At 38.7% G+C, this 18,995-nt stretch overlaps 1 protein-coding gene and 1 long non-coding RNA gene across 5 annotated transcripts; one reads left to right on the top strand and one right to left on the bottom strand.

The window, feature by feature from the left end:
* Positions 1-231: 231 nt before the first annotated feature.
* Positions 232-18,651, top strand: LOC121864596 (dynein axonemal heavy chain 3-like). 4 transcript variants are annotated; one of them, XM_042363658.1, is made up of 7 exons: positions 232-446; positions 2,969-3,162; positions 3,853-4,060; positions 9,447-9,584; positions 11,434-11,628; positions 17,494-17,625; positions 18,088-18,651. In XM_042363658.1, exons 1-6 carry the CDS (start codon positions 417-419, stop codon positions 17,617-17,619), a joined length of 891 nt encoding a protein of 296 aa, XP_042219592.1. In that variant the 5' UTR covers positions 232-416; the 3' UTR covers positions 17,620-17,625; positions 18,088-18,651. The 4 variants fall into 4 exon arrangements, with proteins under 4 accessions (XP_042219592.1, XP_042219593.1, XP_042219595.1 ...); XM_042363659.1 differs by having other exon boundaries at positions 18,008-18,651; XM_042363661.1 differs by lacking the exon at positions 3,853-4,060 and having other exon boundaries at positions 9,431-9,584.
* On the bottom strand, positions 6,704-9,533 carry LOC121864597. The gene is made up of 2 exons (XR_006088616.1): positions 9,411-9,533; positions 6,704-7,620 (listed from the first exon to the last, which is right to left on the bottom strand). It is a non-coding gene; the product is annotated as an uncharacterized LOC121864597 (long non-coding RNA).
* Positions 18,652-18,995: the final 344 nt, after the last annotated feature.

Here is an 18,995-nt window from a genome sequence, read left to right as displayed (position 1 = left end):
AAGGTTGTTGAAGATACCACAATGAAACCAATGTTGTAGTCACAATTCAGTCAGTGTTTTGTGATCTTGATGTAAAATATTGTCATTGGCAAGGTTCTTGTTACTATCATGAACACCTTGCTAGTTATTGCTGTTTTTGTGTTCGTGTTTTATGTTCCCTTCTAATGTTAACTCTGCCTCTCTTGGTAAAAAAAAAAAGATGAAAGTGATAACATATCTCATTTCTTGGTTGTTGATAACAAATTTGTTCTCAGTTGGTGGCGGCAGACGAGGCGGTGGCCAATAAGAAGTTTGCCGATGCACAGGCCATAAAAGACGACTGTGAAAAGGAGCTCGCCAAGGCAGTACCAGCTCTCAATGCTGCCACAGACGCCCTCAACACCCTCAAACAAGATGACATACGCGTCGTCAAGGCCATGAAGAACCCGCCCTCAGGAGTCAAGCTGGTGAGTATAACCTACCAAATGATGACATTGGTTATGAAGAGTGCTCACCTTAACCTCCACTCTGACTCTACCTAAGTCTCCACTGTTGTTTTACCTAATCTTCCACTCTGACTCTACTGTCCCCAAACCTTCACTTTGCCTTAATATCCTCTAGCTGTTGACCTTAAGTCACTTTGTGCTCCTAACACACCCTGTGATCCTCACACCCTCCTAAAGATATATGAAAAGTTTTGTCCCTGTGTTGTTTTTTGTATTTCGAATCATTAGTGAAACTTTTTGAGAAATACAACATCAGTTGACGCACTCTGCATTAGAAGGGGGTGAAGCTCCAAATTCAAAAAGCTGAGAAAAACACGTTGAAAGTTTTCGAGGTTCAAACAACCATAACTTTTTTTTTAAGCTAGAGGGTTCTTTTTTTATCGTGCAGCTTAATCCCTCTCCTAGCGAACTGTGACAACTGGAAATTAGTACAGTGAATAGTTATTAATTTATTGCGAGTTGAATGAAAATAACCCGTGATGTAGAGTTGTTTGATCTTCAAACCAACAATAATCGCATTTTTCTGCAATTTTTTTTTATTAATATTTGTGGGTTAATACTGTAAAACAAGTTAATGATAACCAAAAACAGCACTCGTTTTACCACCCCCCCCCCCCAAAAATAATAATAAAAACTCATTTGCCTATTAGTATTTATCTTTCCGTCCCTATTATTAGCCAAAGATTTATAATATTGTTAAGTTTAATAGTGTGTAATAATGAGGAAACACCACTACACTCATCCCACCCCCTACCATGAACCCCCCCCCAACGTAATTAACAGACGAATACAAAGGCTTAGAAAGTTTGCATATTCTTTGGTTAAGAGAGTATTCTGATAATAGTATTACAATCTTACTTTGTTTAGTTCCTTCGTTTTATTATCCCTGAATATCGTAGTAACTTGAAGTTACGTAAATCCTGAGGAGTGCGTTTAACTTAAATGGCCTCTTCATAATCAATCATGTACTGATCAAAGTCTTTTTCTGCCCTCTCTAAAAATCGCCACACAGATTCTTCATGAACTAAATCATTGATTTTTGATGCCGGCAACAGTTCAGTTTCATTATAAGATTGAGTTATGGGCTCACTTTCATTAGCATTCGTTGGTTCAGGCTCACTTTCATCACTATCAAGGTCAATGCATGCCTCGTCACTGTCCATTTCTACCTCCTCACAGTCTGTATGTTCTTGTTGTGATACATTAGTGTCACTCTGTTACCATTAGACTCACTTTCATCATTTTCATCTTCACTTTCATCATCATTACTGCTGTCAGTGCATGTCACGTAACTCTGTACCGGAACATAGTCTGCAAGAAGGTCTTGTGATGCATAGCAGTCACTTTTTGTATGATGAGTACGGTATACCAAAATCACTATCACTATCACCAAGCATTCCTAGGATGTCCACGTGAGCACTGTCATCACTAAACACACGTTCAGGAATAATGTGCTCCTGAACCTATACCAGAAGGCCTGGCCTCACTCAACTCTTGCTCCAATATCGGGCAGATATTGCACAGCATTTTACACACCCGTGGATGAATAACATCATTGTTACGCCGAAAAGTTATCAAAAATAGCCATAGAAAGTATACTGAACCTCCTTATGCTATACAATGCACCAAAACTAACAAGGAGGCAGCATCTGGGCGCGCGGATTGGCCGAGGAGCTGTGACATAGCAAGGGGAAATCCATTGTGATTGGCTACCTCAGGGGTATGGTCCGAGGGAGGCGCGCTGTCATTGGCTCGCGCTCCTCTCGCTCTGAACGGGAAGTTGCCACCTTCTTTGACTGAGCGCACAGCCAGATACGTAGCTCCAGGCCTGAGGCAAAATCACCCCTAATTTTGAAGGACTTTCTACCATATTTCTATTCTAGCTAGAGCGTTACATCCAACGGGTGAAAATAGTGATATCCATCAAAAAACGCATTTTGGCCAGAGTGTCACTTCACCCCCCTCTAATGCTGAGCGCCTCAATTCTAGTGGGTTATGAGAAACATAACATCAATTCTAGTGTGTGATGAGAAACATATTTCTAGTGGGTGATAAGAAACACTACTTCAATTCTAGTGGGTGATGAGAAACATAGTTCTAGTGGGTGATGAGAAACACTACATTAGTTCTAGTGGGTGATGAGAAATACCATCAACAAGGCAGAGTGAAGCCATGTGTCATCTTCATAGACTTCTGTGTAATTTTTATCCTAACCTAACCTAACATCACTTTAACCAAACCTAGCATAACGTAACTTAAGATAGCATAGTCTAACTTAAGATGACCTGACCTAACACAACTTAACCCAGCTCAGTAATGCAGTGTTTCTCATCATCCAACTCATGTTTTTCATCACCCAGGTCAGTAAAGTTTCTCATCACCCAGTTCTCTAATGCAATGTTTGTGTTCATGTTTTACTAGAGCTGTAAAAATACCCAAAATAACAATGCTGCACTATACAGTTCAATACTATGCTTTGTCAGGTAATGGAAGCTGTGTGTGTAATGCTGGACCTCAAGCCAGAGAGGAAGCCAGACCCTAATGGCTCAGGAAAAATGATTGAGGACTATTGGGCACCATCTCAGAAGCTGTTGGGGGATATGAAGTTCCTCCAGAACCTGCTGCACTATGACAAAGAAAACATTCCCACAAAGATTATCACTCACGTCCGCAACGAGTAAGTTCAAACATTATTTCCGTGATATGGTATTCATTAGGTAATTCATCTTTGCCATTAAGTATGACCAAGACAGAGGCTATCAGAGTGGTGTCGAGACAGACAGACCGATATGAATAAACTCATACTATTGAACAAATAAAATGCTGTAAAAAATTATCAACATTACTACTGTCTCAGTACTGTACTAACATGTAGCTACCTGATGCTTGCACTCAAGAGTGTGCATGGTTATTCAGGACGGATTACATCTTGGAAAATTTTCTTGTTATACCAGTATATTTTCCTTCACCCAATGAAAATGTAAAATAACAGTTGAAAATCTTGGTTGCTGGAACAGTGCTGTTGAATATGGACGCCTTGAGAATGACACACACAGTAATAACTGTGTAAGTCACACTACCTACTGTCACATTTAGAAATGACTGTTCTTCCACTTTAACCCTGAAACCTATTATAAACTCACAAAAAGTAAAGGAAATAAATGTTGAGACATTTTAAAATGTACTTATCCATTAATTTACTTATTCATGCATATGTATCTTATGCTCAGGTAAATACATACTATTGTTTCACAAGAAATCACAAAAAAATAAAATCCCTCTTTTATCTTTAAAGAAGACTTGAGTGACACATAAAACTGTGTGAGTACTGAAGTGGATGACTTAGGGACTTTCTACTTCCTGCCAGGTTCTACTCTCACCCGGATTTTGACCCAAAGAAGATACGTATGGTATCAATGGCTTGTGAGGGCCTCTGCCGATGGGTGAGGGCCATGGTTGTCTATGATCAAGTCATAAAGATTGTCGCCCCCAAGAAACAAGCTTTGGAGGCTGCCAACCATGAACTGGCCCCCCAGAATGAAAGGCTAGAGGAAAAGAGGAAGGAACTCAGAGAGGTAATGTGTGAACCGAGAAAGATGTGTGAAATAAAAGACATTGCATGTAGAACCATTTCAACATATAGAATTACTGTATGGTAGACTTAGTCATCATTATATTATGAAGACTACTATTCCTTCTACAGTATATGTTCATCTACCTGTAATATGTGCATGAGTCTGCTCAGGTGTTGTGAAACAAAAGTTTTTTAGTTAACCCTTTACTTGTCATATTCCTAGATCCATGTACGTGAGTGACCATCTCTGAGCAGTCCATTACGTAGATCAATGAATTTGACTTTTTAAATTTCCCACAGCAGCTGAAATGGTCCAGAAGGATTAATATATTTAAAATATGGCACATGGTAACCTCTCAAGACACATTAGCCTGTATCAGCAACCTCTGTCCCTCCAAAATGCTTTGTTTACTAACCCTACCACCACTACATCCATCCAGTCCCTCCCCAACATTTCCCAAGTTTGCTGCCCACATCACAGGCTAACAAATATGCCCAGAGACTTTCTCACGTATGCAAGAACACAGTGTTACTTGAAAAAGTGCACACAGATGCTAGGTATTGCAGCAGTGAGTGTGATCTGGTAGAATGTTCCAAGAGTTCACAACTCTCACTCCGAAAAAGTTTGCCCTCACAGTTTTCTGGACTTGCGGCTTCTTCAGTCTTGAGCTGTGACCCCTTGTTAGGCGAGCGTCTGCCAGCTCCAAGTAAGAACACTCGACTGAGTAGTACCCCTTGAGATGCTTATACTACACCTCAATTAGGTCACCCCTTACCCGTCTGTAGTACAGGTTGTACCTCTCTAGTCCGGCATTCTGTGGTCCAGAAACTCCCGTGGTCCGGAACGATTTTAGTTTGTCCAATAGGTAGATAGGCAGCTTTCTTTTTTTTTTTTCTTTTTTTTTTTTATCTGAATTATTATTATTACAGGAGTATTAAATTTTTGCCCCTCAGGCCCCAATGTGGGTCAGTGACTTATGCACAGGTGGGCTAATCTCCTTAAAAAAAAAAAACAAAGCCACGGGAAATTAAGGTTTGTTTACATCTGGCTGCTCTCTCTCTCTGTCTGCTTGTCTATACAGAGGACAACATTTAACCCTTCAATATATATGAGCAGTAAATAAGTGTTGCTTTCATATTCTTATGTAGAGTAATGAGATATGTTTTCACATGTGCGCACTTACATGCGCGCAGTCTCACTTTTTTTTTACCATTAATGGTTAGCTACTTATATTGTTCCATTTATTAACATTAAATAACATTACAGGTACTTCAAACAACCATATTAATTTTTTTACATTCATTTTACTACAGCTAAACTCAGGGTCTTATTTTCTTCAGTTTTATATGTAGAACCAATCAGTCACTGGTTTTGTAAGCTGTAACATAAACAATGCCGGCAGCCGTCTCGTCTCCTCTAATATTCCACGTATTATTAACAAATTGAATTGTTAATTTTGCACACACAAACATTAATTCAATAAAAGCAAATTCAGAAACATTTATTAAAATATATATGAACAGTAAATAAGTGTTGCTTTCATATTCTTATGTAAAGTAATGACGATATGTTTTCACGTGTGCGCATGCGCACCTACATACGCGATCTCTCTTTTTTCTTTACCATTATCGTTAGCTACTTCTATTGTTCCATTTATTAACATTAAATAACATTACTTAAAACAACCATATTAATTTTACTACAGGTACAACCAAAGTCTTATTTTCTTCAGTTTTATATGTAGAACCAGTCAGTCACTGGTTTTGTAATCAACGAAAACAATGCTGTGTCATTTCCTCATGTGTTTTAATATTCTACATATTATTAATGAATTGTATTGCTCAATTTGCACACGTAACATTAATTCAATAAAAAAGACATTCAGTCATGAACAATAATGAATCTTTTGTACATAAGAGGAATGACGCTGTTTACACGATTATGCACGTCGTCTGCACGTTGGCGGGCCGTTCAAACCCGTCGAAATTCAAGTTTCCGCCGTCAAAATTTTTATTTATTTATTTTTTGTGTGTTCCAATAAAATACGTTAAGAATTAAAAACTCGCGAAATTTGAGAAGCTACTATACGACATTTAACCCTTCAATATGTCTTCAAAGAGACCATGATGCAGAGAAAGTGGTACTAGTGCTTCCAAGCATAAGCACAAGTCACTATCTATGCAGGAAAAGGGTGAATTTCCATGGTCCAGCACCAGTCAGATCCCGAGGTTGCCAGACTAGAGAGGTATAACCTGTATAAGCTAGGCAAGTTCAGGCGCTCCATTCTCTCATGGTAGTTGAGGACAATCAAAATTCGGTTTAGCTCAACTTGCTGTGAAAGTGGGAAAAGCTGGAGATGAGGTGGCCTGTGAGATATCATGTTTCCATTGTTACATGTAATCGAAACTATATTAGTTGTGAAAAAATCATTACAATACTCTAGTGTGGCTTAGAAATAAAGAAAATATCATATAAAATTATGTAATAAGAAAAATGAAGAGCATGGGTTTGTATGTGTGGGCAGTGATGTCACAGCATACACACAGTGCAGCAGGCACGCACACATCTCTAAGTCAACTGAGTGAGTGCTCAGCTGGTTTGAGTGTGGAAGGAGCTGGGTTTTTTTTTACATAAAATATGTGCTTTTGTTTTATAATATGCTATTTATCAACTTTATTGTTTATCTTAAAAGATGTTGTAGTACAGTACATGTATGCAATTTGAATTTTTGTGTTAATAAATCCGTCGTTTAACTTTGAAACTATTCGTAATGAACTCATTTATTATTATTAGGGAGTTCAGTCCTCGCTGTTTACTGCCATGACATTTAAACCTGTTGCTTGTCCTCCATGCTTCGATGTTATCCTCATTTAGTAATAATTTTTTTTTAATGTTAGATTTTTCAGGAATGCAACCCCACCTACTTTGCTGTCTCTCAGAATCGAGTATGATGAGTAGTAGTAAGTGATGGCTGTGCATGAGTTGATTTATGTGGTGAGGCAAGAGCACAGACTGCAACCACACACCATGGCTCTCCCTTGTCCTGGTCCAGTGGTGCAGGTAGTTGCAACGAATGGGGAGGAGAGTTGCAATGGACTGCCAATAGCCCAGTTTGTTGGGTTTTGCCTTATTAGCCTGTCCATTTTGCATTGCCTTCATCTGCTGGTGTAGTCATTGGGTTCCCTTGTTGGTTATCTCTTCCACCTACACTGCCATTGGGGTCTTACTGGAGTTCTGTAAGCATGTCTCCGCTTCAGATTTTTCGCTTAGGGTTTACACCCGTAGTCTTATACCTACCAAGGTTAATCTGCAAGGCAGTGGTTAGTAGGCACCAGGACATGTCCACATGCCTGTCGGTCTATGTGCTGTCCCTCTGGGGCCCACTGCTGCTCCGAGATCCCCTGCTGGTCTAGCCTGGCCCCACGAGGCACCTAGTTATCATGTGTTGCCACGAGGAGGCACAGCAGGAGTTTTGATGGTGAAGAGGCTGTGTACTGGTAGGGGAAGACTTACAGAAGGTTGCTTCTTTGTTCGTCATCAGAGGTAGCCAGCGGCGGCAGCTGAAAGCGAGAGGTAGCAAACAGTGCTTGCACCTTAACACTAATATAATGCTGTCACACTAGATGCATTACACCACCCTGTGTGCACACACACACACACACTTTTAAATGAGGGATACTTGCACAGTATCAGACTACAGGTACAATTTACTGACATAAATTGTAGATACTTTTAAATACAGTAATACCCCGATTTACGCGGTCAATTGAACCCGCGGAGTAGCACGTAAAACGAGAAACGCGTAAAGTGAACAACATAACATATGGGATTAATTGAAATAGAGACCGGGCCGACTCCCAAACTACACTTTTTCAGACACAATACCTACGTTGTAGTAAATATAACATCTTAATTTTATGATGGTATGCACACAATTAAGAGAAATATCAATAATATTAGGTTTTTAACACTTACATTAGTAGAAAAGATGGCTGGGCACACGGGGATGGGGGGTTGGTTCCGAGGCAGAGGGCAGATTATTGGCCCTCACCTGTATCACTTGCATCAATTATATCACTATCCACCACAGAGGCTTGCAGGGCCTCTTTGTCAAACCCCTCAAAGTCCATATCCTCACTATCACTGACTTGGGCCGGCTGTGGTGGGTGGCGGGTGAAGAACTCGGTAATGTTTTGATGACTGGGCGACCTTGTGCGCACCCTGCCCGCGCCGCATTCCGGTTCTGGCGGGGTACCACGTAAATGTGGAAACGCGTAAACGAGAACTGCGTAAACCAGGGTATTACTGTACAGTGGTCCCTCGGTTAACGAGCACAATCCGTTCTAGAAGGTTGCTCGTTAACCGAAACCATTGTTTCAATGGGTTTTTGGGTAATTGGTTCCAGCTCACCGAAAATTACCTAAATTCAACAAAAAAGGTAGAAAAGTACACTTACTTTGAGGTGTGTATGTAGAAGGCTCGTGATGATGATGATGATGATGATGATGATGGGAATTAGAATGGGGGTGGAGGAGAAGGGAGAAGAGAAGGAATTGGGGTGGAAGAGAAGTCACCCCATGGCGCCATTTCACCCATAAAATTTTAGTTCTCTTGGTGTAATTCAAGATTATTTTCTTTAAATCAACACTGCACTGCATCATATATTGTCAATATGTAAAATAAATTTCAAAATGACCAACAATTTGCCTGTAAACACAGAAAAAAAGCGTTTAGTTGAAGAGTCTCTCAAGCAAGATGTTACCTCCACTGAAAAGACACAGACTGACGCCTGTATGCTGTGTTGGCAGGCTGGATGGCGTGCCACAAACTAGTGACCCTACCTTCAATTATGTTCAATAATTGTTTATATAACTAAAAAAAATTAATATTAAACTTTTAAAATTATTTAATAGTATAAACTTCTTGATATTTACTAAAAGGGTAAGGAATTTGAGCCCTAGAACCGATTACTGTATTGGCGGACTAATACTACAGCTGGTGGACCGCCAAATGCAAGCTAAAACATGTGGAGGTCGGCTCGTAAGATACTCGTTAATCGAGGGATTGCTCGTTAACCGAAGTTAAGAATCTTATGGAAGGTAACTCGTTAACCGAAATCTCGTTAACCGAGGCGCTCGTTAACCGAGGGACCACTGTATACTTTTCAAGCTAACTTAAAGATGCTTGACAAAGTATATGTGAAGCTCATAAAAGTGTTAGAATAATGTTTCATATAGTTGGCATTATATGGGATTCAGGTCTACTAAGCATAAATTTTGAGTAGACTGATATAATAATATGATAAAGAACTCACTCAAGAGGCCTATGCTGTGCTTGTTTGTCTTACTACCTTATTATGCATTCCTTCAGGCTAAAGTTCTTCCAGCGGTGGGCGGACGAGAAAATCCCCGACGTATTCTGGTTTTCTGGGCTGTTCTTCCCCTACTCCTTCCTCACGGGCATACGTCAGAACTATGCCAGGAAACATGCCATACCCATCGACAGGATTGACTTCCTGTTTAAGGTTACTACTTTTATATCTAGTACCATATTATGTTTATAATGTAATTATTTGTATGGTAATATTACAAACAAACAAGTGCCTAGTTTGTAAGGTTCAAAGACTGGACAAGCACCACAATGAACATCTTGACACTTATTCTTCTTTATTAATTAACTTTCAATTATCACAGTAGCCATCATCAGTGCAATCTATAGAAAAGAATCAACAATGATAAGATAAAACAAGACACATGACTGTTATAATATTAAAAAAATTAAACTATTAAATCAAAAGACAAATTCAAATCATGACTGGAGACTAGTTGAAAAGTGTAGTGAAGTTAAATGCAGTTATAATAACAACAATTTTAAAAATACACAATGAAACTAAAACAAATATATTATGCTAAATTGGAAAAATCGCTTACTTATTTACCTAATGACCACCCACAAGAAGTAGCTATGACAAGGGAAGGAGGCCAGTGGCCTGTGTAGGATCCCTCCAGTGTTCATGTTAATTTTGTAGAGGGTTATTTGAAGCCCAGTTCTGTTCATGATTCTACAGCTTGGGCTGGTAGACCATTCCAGGTCTCACCATCTGTGTGAAGAAGTATTTCCTGATATTTGTTCTGCAAGATAGTTTGACGAGTTTGTAATTATCTCCTTTCAGGATATTGTATATTTTAATGAAATCTTCCATATTGTGCCTTGTCTGAAAGGTCTACTGAACTTGGATAATCGAGATGATATACAGTAGTTCTGGAATCATCTTGATTGCTTGTGCTGGACCTTTTCTAGGGATGTTATATCTTTCTGGAGGTAGGGTTTCCATGCTTGTACGCAGTAATCCAGACTGGGACATACTTGAGAGTTGTATAGTTCAAGGAGAATTTTTCTATCATTACCTGTATATTCAAAGGTACATTTATAATTCCCAAATCTCAATTTGCTTTTCTCACTGCTGGAGTTACTTGTTGTGCCACCTTCATTGAATGACTTATCACAACACCAAGATCTTTCTCCTTATTGACAGAATCCAGGAAAGTGTGAAGGGACTTGCATTTTGTAATGTTAAAGACCATTTGCCAGTCTCAAGTCCATTTGAACAGCTCATGTGGGTAATTTTTGCCTTGTTGTGACATGTTCTTGACTTCTTTGACACCATTTGTCATTGGGTAAAGACAAAGGTGGCCAATCTAACTATCCAAAAAGGTGGAGGTAAAAATAAACTTACATTTGTTTTAGTGCAATATTACTCAGTGCCTACCAAGGGCAGACACATGATGACAATACTGCTCCTGCATGCCTACTACAGCTGTCACATGATGACAATACTGCTCCTGCATGCCTACTACAGCTGTCACATGATGACAATACTGCCCCTGTATGCCTACTACAGCAAACACATATTGACAATACTGTACTGCCCCTGTATGCCTACCACAGCAGATGATATAGCTACCATAGCAATATATGTTCATTCAAGCCTTTTCTCAATGTAATGCCTGAAACCAGAATCAAGATCAGACACACACACAGGTTCTCTCAGAAATTGGATGTCATTCATGAATTCTTATTACAGTATCAGATGTGTTCTATTATGGTACTTCCCTTCAACCATCAAGTCCCAAATTTCTATCTGGTTTACCCGTCACTAAAAATCTAGCATCACCCACCAGCAGCAGCAGCAGCATATGCTTCCCCAAATATCACTCACTGACATGCTCTCTAGTCATTTATGTACATTGCTGCTTCAGTAAAGTACAGTACTGTAAATTATATAAAATTTAATCTCATTTATCATAGGTTGTGTAATAATTTTGTACTGACAGCATACTCACTGTATACTCCATATGCATTTACACCAACAGGTAATGGAAAAGGAGGTGGAAGATATCATCCAGGAATGTATCAGACCCAACTTCGTGGAGTTGCCAGTGGTGATCGAGCGGCTGCCCACGCCAAATGTGCAGGGGCAGTACTACCCCCTCGACACTGACCTCGAAGACAACGAATCGCTTCCTTACGATAACGACTCCCCCCAGCTCAAGAAGGAGGGTGACCAGGTAACAATATGCAGAAACAGATATCAAATGCCAGGCTAATAACTTTAGTACAGGGATTGAAGGAAGGAAGGAAGGGAAAGTAAGTAATAAATCAGAGAGAGAGAGAGAGAGAGAGAGAGAGATAAACCAGATTAAGTGGAAGGGAGTATTCAGGAAAGGATGAAGAGTAGAGTCAGGTAAACTAAAAGGCTGTCTTGGTAAGAATTGGACTATGAGGATGGTGAAGACAGAATGGGAAATGAAAGATTAGTTATCAAAAGAGAACCACATAACAGAGAGGGAAGAGCTTGATAAATAATGAAGGAAGAGAGACCAGGTACAAGCAGAAATAGATAAGGAAGGATGACAAGATAACAAGTGGTAGAAGGATGAAGAAGGAACTGAATAAGGAGGGAAAAGGTAGCAAGATCATGAAAGGAGAAGGATAAATCTTACCAAGATGACAGGTATGCTAATAGACAAAGGAAAATGGCATATGTGTGCCCTATATTCAAACAGGGTGATTAACACGGCTCAAACAATTAAGGTGCAGCCTTCTGGAGTCATCCTACTTCCAGAAAAAATAAATAGAAGTTGGAAGTTACACAAGCCCCCAAGCCCCATCTGTACAAGCAGCCTAAATAATTGTGGCTATCTTGTCATCAGATTTACTACCTCACTTACTGTTACATACTACAGGTACTCCTCTACTTACGAACGCGTTACGTTCCTGAGGCTTGCTTGTAAGTCCATCTTTGCTCTTGTAGATACCAAATATATTGTAAAAAATGAAAATATTATGGATATATAGTACAGCTATACCCTTTAATACAGCTTTAAAACCTGGCTCACTCTTCTCCTCTTAGGTAATGTTTGTTCTATCTGGAATTTTCTTCAAAATAGTCCAGTCTCATCCACATTAAACACCTGTTCTGGCAGGTAACCCCCCCTCAGTGATGGTGTTTGTATCTCTGAAAGTTTGTAAGTTGAATGTTCTTAAGTAGAGGAGCACCTGTACAGTAATATCATTGTAATGCATTATTTTAAGAAAAATGGTACCAACCAATCATGTGTTATGGCTTTAGTTTTGTTGGAACCTGAACCCTTTTCTGGTTACTAACTGGACTGTAATCAATCCAAAACACTCAATGGTATGAACATAACACTGAAGCACTAAGATTTCAGTATCATATGTTTTTTGCTACAAAATACCTACAGAGATATCACACATTTTATAGTAAGCATTCCAAAACACTTACCCGGTAATGATACACACATTAACACTTGATCCATACTCGGTCGGGTTCTGGAATGTTAAATGTCACCCCTGGTCGTCTAAAAATTTGGGGGAGGACTTAAAAGATGCAATTTGGTATATGAAACTTTAGAACAACACTAATTTTGGCTGTACTCACCATTTTGGAGTTTGCAGGATGGGAAGTATGAAGCATAGGGTTTGTGGCTGTGTGGCATAAATTACCATGTTGCTACATCGTCATGTTTTCTACTCGTGGATTTATATCTTCACTGTTCCACTCACCTAATTTTATCACTTTTTTAACTTATGTATGTCTAATTTATTCATAACAGTGATTAGAGATACAGTTTTATTGCTTCACACTAACATTATTTACATTATGAACTGGCACTAGCGCATCTGACTACGTATTACTACTCACACACACACACCTGACCCTGCAAAATAAAGCAATTTTTTTTCTAAAAACCTAAGTATGTAAATGCCTAGCATTAACTCACCAGGCCAACATACAGGCAATTAAAACATCTAATAATTACTTAAATACGTAATATTAGGAGGACACGTCGCTACCTGGCATTTAATAGCAGATTTCGTTGTCTTAAGCAAGCCAAATGGTGAAATGATCATATAGGATGACCTGCCTGTAGCAGGTGTTGCTAAATGTCATTCTCCTTTCCCTACATGAAGGAGGGATTGTACATACTGTTTGCTGTACTGTACATACACTCTCTACATACTAGCATACACTGACCACTCTGCTATATGTACTACTGTACATATGGTATTTTCACTTTCTGAATGTACAGTACTGTACTTTACAGTGTGCATGAATATAATTACTTTTTACATCTTAATTAACACTATTTAAATGGTAGTCTTGGCTGATTATATGCTGGTACAGTACTGCACAACACAGTTTGTGAGCAAACAAGCTACTACTCTCATGATGCTAGAGTTTGAGGAGATAGACTGCAAGATACATCAGCCAATTTTAGGCATCCCATGCAGTCATATGACAGTACAGGTACAGAGTAGTAGCCAATCATAGCTCACGAACATTTTGAGTCTACCCACCCATACGCTCGGCACATGCCGATGCACGATGCAATTTTTCGGAAATTTGTTTGAATGCCCAGAACGGAGAGATTTTTCTCGGAGTGCTCAAAAAAATAAAATAAATTTCAGGGTAAAGGAAAGCCTTGAATTACGATGATTCATATTTAAAACCCTGGTTAGTTTAAGACCTGGTTCAAGTTACATAGTTATTTTACAGGTATCTCTTACGTTACAGAAACTCAAGTTGCGGAAATTCGCCCATAGTACTCATTTTGTAAATTATGACCACTATATTTGGGATATAACCTGCAATTAAATGCCAGGTAGCGACGTGTCCTAATATTATGTATTAAGTAATTATTATTTGTTTTAATTGCCTATATGTTGGCTTGGCGAGTTATTGCTAGGCATTAACATACGTAGGTATAAAGCTAGATGTTGCATTCTGGACTATATCACAAAAACTGCTTTTTTAGAAAAAAAAAGTTTTTTTTTATGGTCATTTGCCCACCCGGGCACAGGTAATTTTTAATGACCCACATCAAGGCCTGGGGGGGGGGGAGGGATATAATAAATTAATAATAATAAAAATTATAAATACTGTAATAATAATAGAACCATAAATAAAAAAATAAAAATAATTAAAAAAATATTGAGTGAGAAATGATATACCGTATATCACGGCCTATAAGGCGGCGGGGTGCATAAGACGCCCCCCCCAAATTTCCATTTAAAAAGTAGCTTTTGAGCTCTATTTGCTGTATAAGACCAGTACCCCAAATGTGACACTTACCCACTGACTCAGTAGTCCTTTACCAACCATCCTTGATTTTTTAAAATAAGGCCAATTCACTTCAAGTAATGTCATCAAATTATACTCGCTGGTGTAGTGTAAACACTAGTGACGTCACTGAAGCGTGGTGGGAGTGTTCCCTCGTCTCGGTGGTGTGACTATTTATACAACATGTAGTTCAACAGCAACCACCGTATTCTAATTGTGATGTTTCATTAGGATTTGAGTGAAAAAGGTTACCAGTATGTACTTACTACATACATTTATTACACAAATATATATATATATATATATATATATATATATATATATATATATATATATATATATATATATATATATATATATATATATATATATATATATATATATATATATATATATATATATATACACTGAATATACTATGTACAAAAAATGAATGTTCAATGAATTATTTATGGTGCATTAGGGTACTAGCCACTTCTGATGGGCTATAAATAGCCTTCTTTATCTCCCCTCCATCTCACCCTGAGCCAGACGGAAGGGTCTTGGTAAATAACATGTTTGCTTATTTTCCATTTACTTTAAATAAATTTACCGAATTATTTGTTTTATTTATTTATTTATAATATACTGTAATATATTAAACACACTGTAATTATTTTCTTTAATTTATAAACTGTTTTGCGACAAAGGAATGTTCTCCAGTAGTGTTTCATTAGGATTTGAGTGAAAAAATATTACGTACTTACACAATTGTTCCTCTTACTTTGACAACACAACATACATACAGTATATTATTTCTCAGTTTTGATCTTTTTTTTTAATTTTTGTATTTATTTATAGTTAGTTACTTAAAATAAGGCCAATTCACTTCAAGTAATGGCATCAAATATTACCAGCTGGTGTAGTGTAAACACTAGTGACGTCACTTGAGCGTCTGTAATTAACCGTCGATAGTTTCAAGAATTAATGCACTTTTCCTTTCTTGTCTCCTCACTGGCAAATGGGGGGGGGCGTGGGGAGGGGTGTGTGATGATAGCTGTGTTTATTACAGGGGTATAAATCTCTTTTACGGTATGTTAGACAGGTTTATAATACATTTTTATTATTTTAATATACCGGTAATCTTAATTTGAATCCAGCTTGCCAAACGTAAGTTTCAGTATAAAATAATTAGTGGTAAGACCTTGTGAGTGGCTTACGATGTTTCCATCACCACTCTTGACACACTAAACCACAATATTTAAGAGGTAAGAATTTTAAACTTGGTGGTTTAGACGACCCCCTAACTTTGGGCAGATTTTTTTAATGTTCAAATTTCGTCTTATAGGCCGTGATATACGGTATGTATGTTGTGTTGTCAAAATAAGAAAACAATTGAAACCCTGGGATAAATTATAAAAAATTTCAACACAAAAATTGTGATATAGAACAAAAAATGTTTTACAGAAATTATAATTTATTAAGGCTGAAAATCAAACTGGAAGGGTACGGAATTCTGGGAAATGTCCTAGTGTAGATAGATGACCTTCTACATGACCGCAAGCAATGTGTGGTGATTAATGGCACGAAATCATCATCTGTACCTGTCACAAGTGGGGTACCACAGGGCAGTGTACTGGGCCTGCTGTTGTTTGTTTCATAAATGACATGCCTGACATTGTACACTCCTACATACAAATGTTTGCCGATGACGCCAAGTTATTTCAGGAAAGCAAGAACCAAGCAGACTGTGAAGAGCTGCAGAAGGACCTCTGTGGGCTCCGAGAATGGTTGAAGAAATGGCTGCTGAAATTCAATGTCACGAAGTGTAAGAGGATGCACCTGGGGCATACCAACGGTAAGGAGGCGTATCATATGTCCCAACGGGATGAAGAAACTGCACTATTTGAGACTGAATGTGAGAAGGACCTAGGTGTGTATGTTGACAATGAGCTAAAGTTCTCGGGCCATTGCGAGAAGAAGGTAAATCAGGCAAATAAATTATTGGATCTTATAAGAAGGTCGTTAAGATATCTAGACGGTCCGTCCCTCGTAACGATATTCAAGAGTGAAGTGCTTCCCCATCTGGAGTACTGTCACCCCGTCTGGTCCCCAAGATATGCTATGGACTGTCAGTTGATTGAAAATGTTTAAAGGAGGGCCACCAGACTGGTGCCTGCACTTCGGCACCTCAGCTACCCTGAGTGATTGGAGCGCCTGAACTGCCTAGCTTATACTACAGACGGGCAAGGGGGGACCTAATTGAGGTGTATAAACATCTCAGGGGGCACTAAGTCGAGTGTCCTTACTTGGAGCTGGCAGATCGGTTCACAAGGGGTCACAGCTCAAGATTGAAGAAGCCGCAAGTCCAGAAAACTGTGAGGGCAAACTTTTTCGTTGTGAGAGTTGTGAACTCTTGGAACAATCTACCAGAAAGTGTTGTGATGGCACAGAGTGTGAGCTCTTTCTAGACAAGACTTGACCAACACTGGAGCAGGTTCAGGTACATTCAGGGGCTGGTGCATGCCCAGTACTTGCCAACAGTGCGTAACAGAGACGTGACCGATCGCCAAAGCGGCTAACGAGCCGATCAGTGGTGAAGAGGATAAAAGAAAAGGGAAAGTAACAGAGACGTGACCGATCACCCAAGCGGCTAACGAGCCAATCAGTGGTGAAGAGGATAAAAGTAAAATAAGTTAAATGTGCCTTGATTAGTGACTCGGTTCAGCTGTGATCTGGTCTTCAACCCCATCCCTCACTACCCGTTACCTTTTATGTAGGCCAACAATTTTTTTTCTTCACTTTCCAGACGGTGAAAGTCCATACTGAACAGCAGGAAAAGGAAGACAACGAGAATGACTCGCAGAGCCAAAGTCATGAATCTGATGACGTCATCTACCAGGTCATCCCTCGCCAAGCACAGGGAGGCACCTAGACATGGGTTAGTAGGATGATAGATTAGAAAATAATATTAGAATAGAATAAGTAGGGGTTCAGGGGTTGGGCTCTTAATAATAAGGGTAGGGTTGATTGCTAGATAAATTTTTCCCAATAGTATTAGCAGATAGTCGAGCTTTACACAGTAACACACCTTGGATAAAACTCATTGGTTACGATATTGCCACTGCGCAAAGCTGGGAGAGGATTTAGATAATTAAGCTATACACCTAATAAGCAGGACAAAGACAAGTGAGGGCATCTTTGTTAGAATACCAGGCAAGTGAGGTTGCCTGGGCAGGTATATTATAGGTCAGGTAAAATAACCAAGATCAGTATGCATGATATGTCAAACAGTCAATTGGGTTATACCCATGTCATTCCAGTATGACAGACAAAGCAGTATGGCAGAAGAGTTTTCTACACCCAACATGCAGCCCCTTAATACCAATGTGCTCTTGTGCAGGGCTTCTTCCTGGAAGGTGCACGCTGGGATCGTGAACAACATTGCTTGGCGGAGATGTCAGCCAAGCAGCTACATGACCAGTTACCTATCATCCTTTTCCAACCTGCTGCCCTCCCAGACATGTCACACCATGAGGGTATGTGCCCCCAACACACCTTCTCTTTACTCATTCCTTTACCTTGCCCTACATGTTCAATTTAATTTTCTTTATCACTGAGTCAGACCAGGTATTCTCATCAAGGTGATTTAACCATATCATTGGTTAAGATTTTATGGGTACCTGAAAATTGCTCCATGTCAAAAGTAATGATATGTCAGAATACTATTTACAAAATGAAATTTGGTTTATGTACTTTATAATAAAACCTAGATTTCAAACTATTTGAAACTATTGAATGGATATAACCTAGAATACAGTAGACAATTTTTTTCTGCAAATTGTTAAATGACTGGATTATTTTTATACACCAGTTATTCCTGTTCTCAGTGGATTTAAATGTAAATTAAGTGGTATACGTATATGTTTTAGTTTATATCGGCAAATATATCTTGGTGACAACTTTATTCACAGCAAAAAGAAAATCTTTACTCCTTTAGATTTTGAGATAAGACTACTGGTATGGTATGTCAAATTTTAAATAAATCATATTATTGATATTTAATACACTTAGTGGAGCTTACCAAAAATAAACACTCGTGACTTCTTTGCATGAAACACAAAGGGAATGTTCATTACAAGTGAACATAAAATTAAAATAATTTTTGAGCAGTTTGTTAAGATACTGTCATTAGTTACATAACCAAAATCTTTTGAAGGAATATGTAACCAAGAACTTATAACTTATGATTCACAAATTTTGATGAGTCTGAGATGTTAATGACATTTCTGCTAACTGATGTTTTATTTA

Source organism: Homarus americanus, unplaced genomic scaffold (assembly GCF_018991925.1).
Source record: "Homarus americanus isolate GMGI-L3 unplaced genomic scaffold, GMGI_Hamer_2.0 scaffold5574, whole genome shotgun sequence".
Lineage (NCBI taxonomy): Eukaryota > Metazoa > Arthropoda > Malacostraca > Decapoda > Nephropidae > Homarus > Homarus americanus.
The sequence above is the reverse complement of the archived record's forward strand: the minus strand, read 5'-3'. Positions and strand labels throughout refer to the sequence as shown.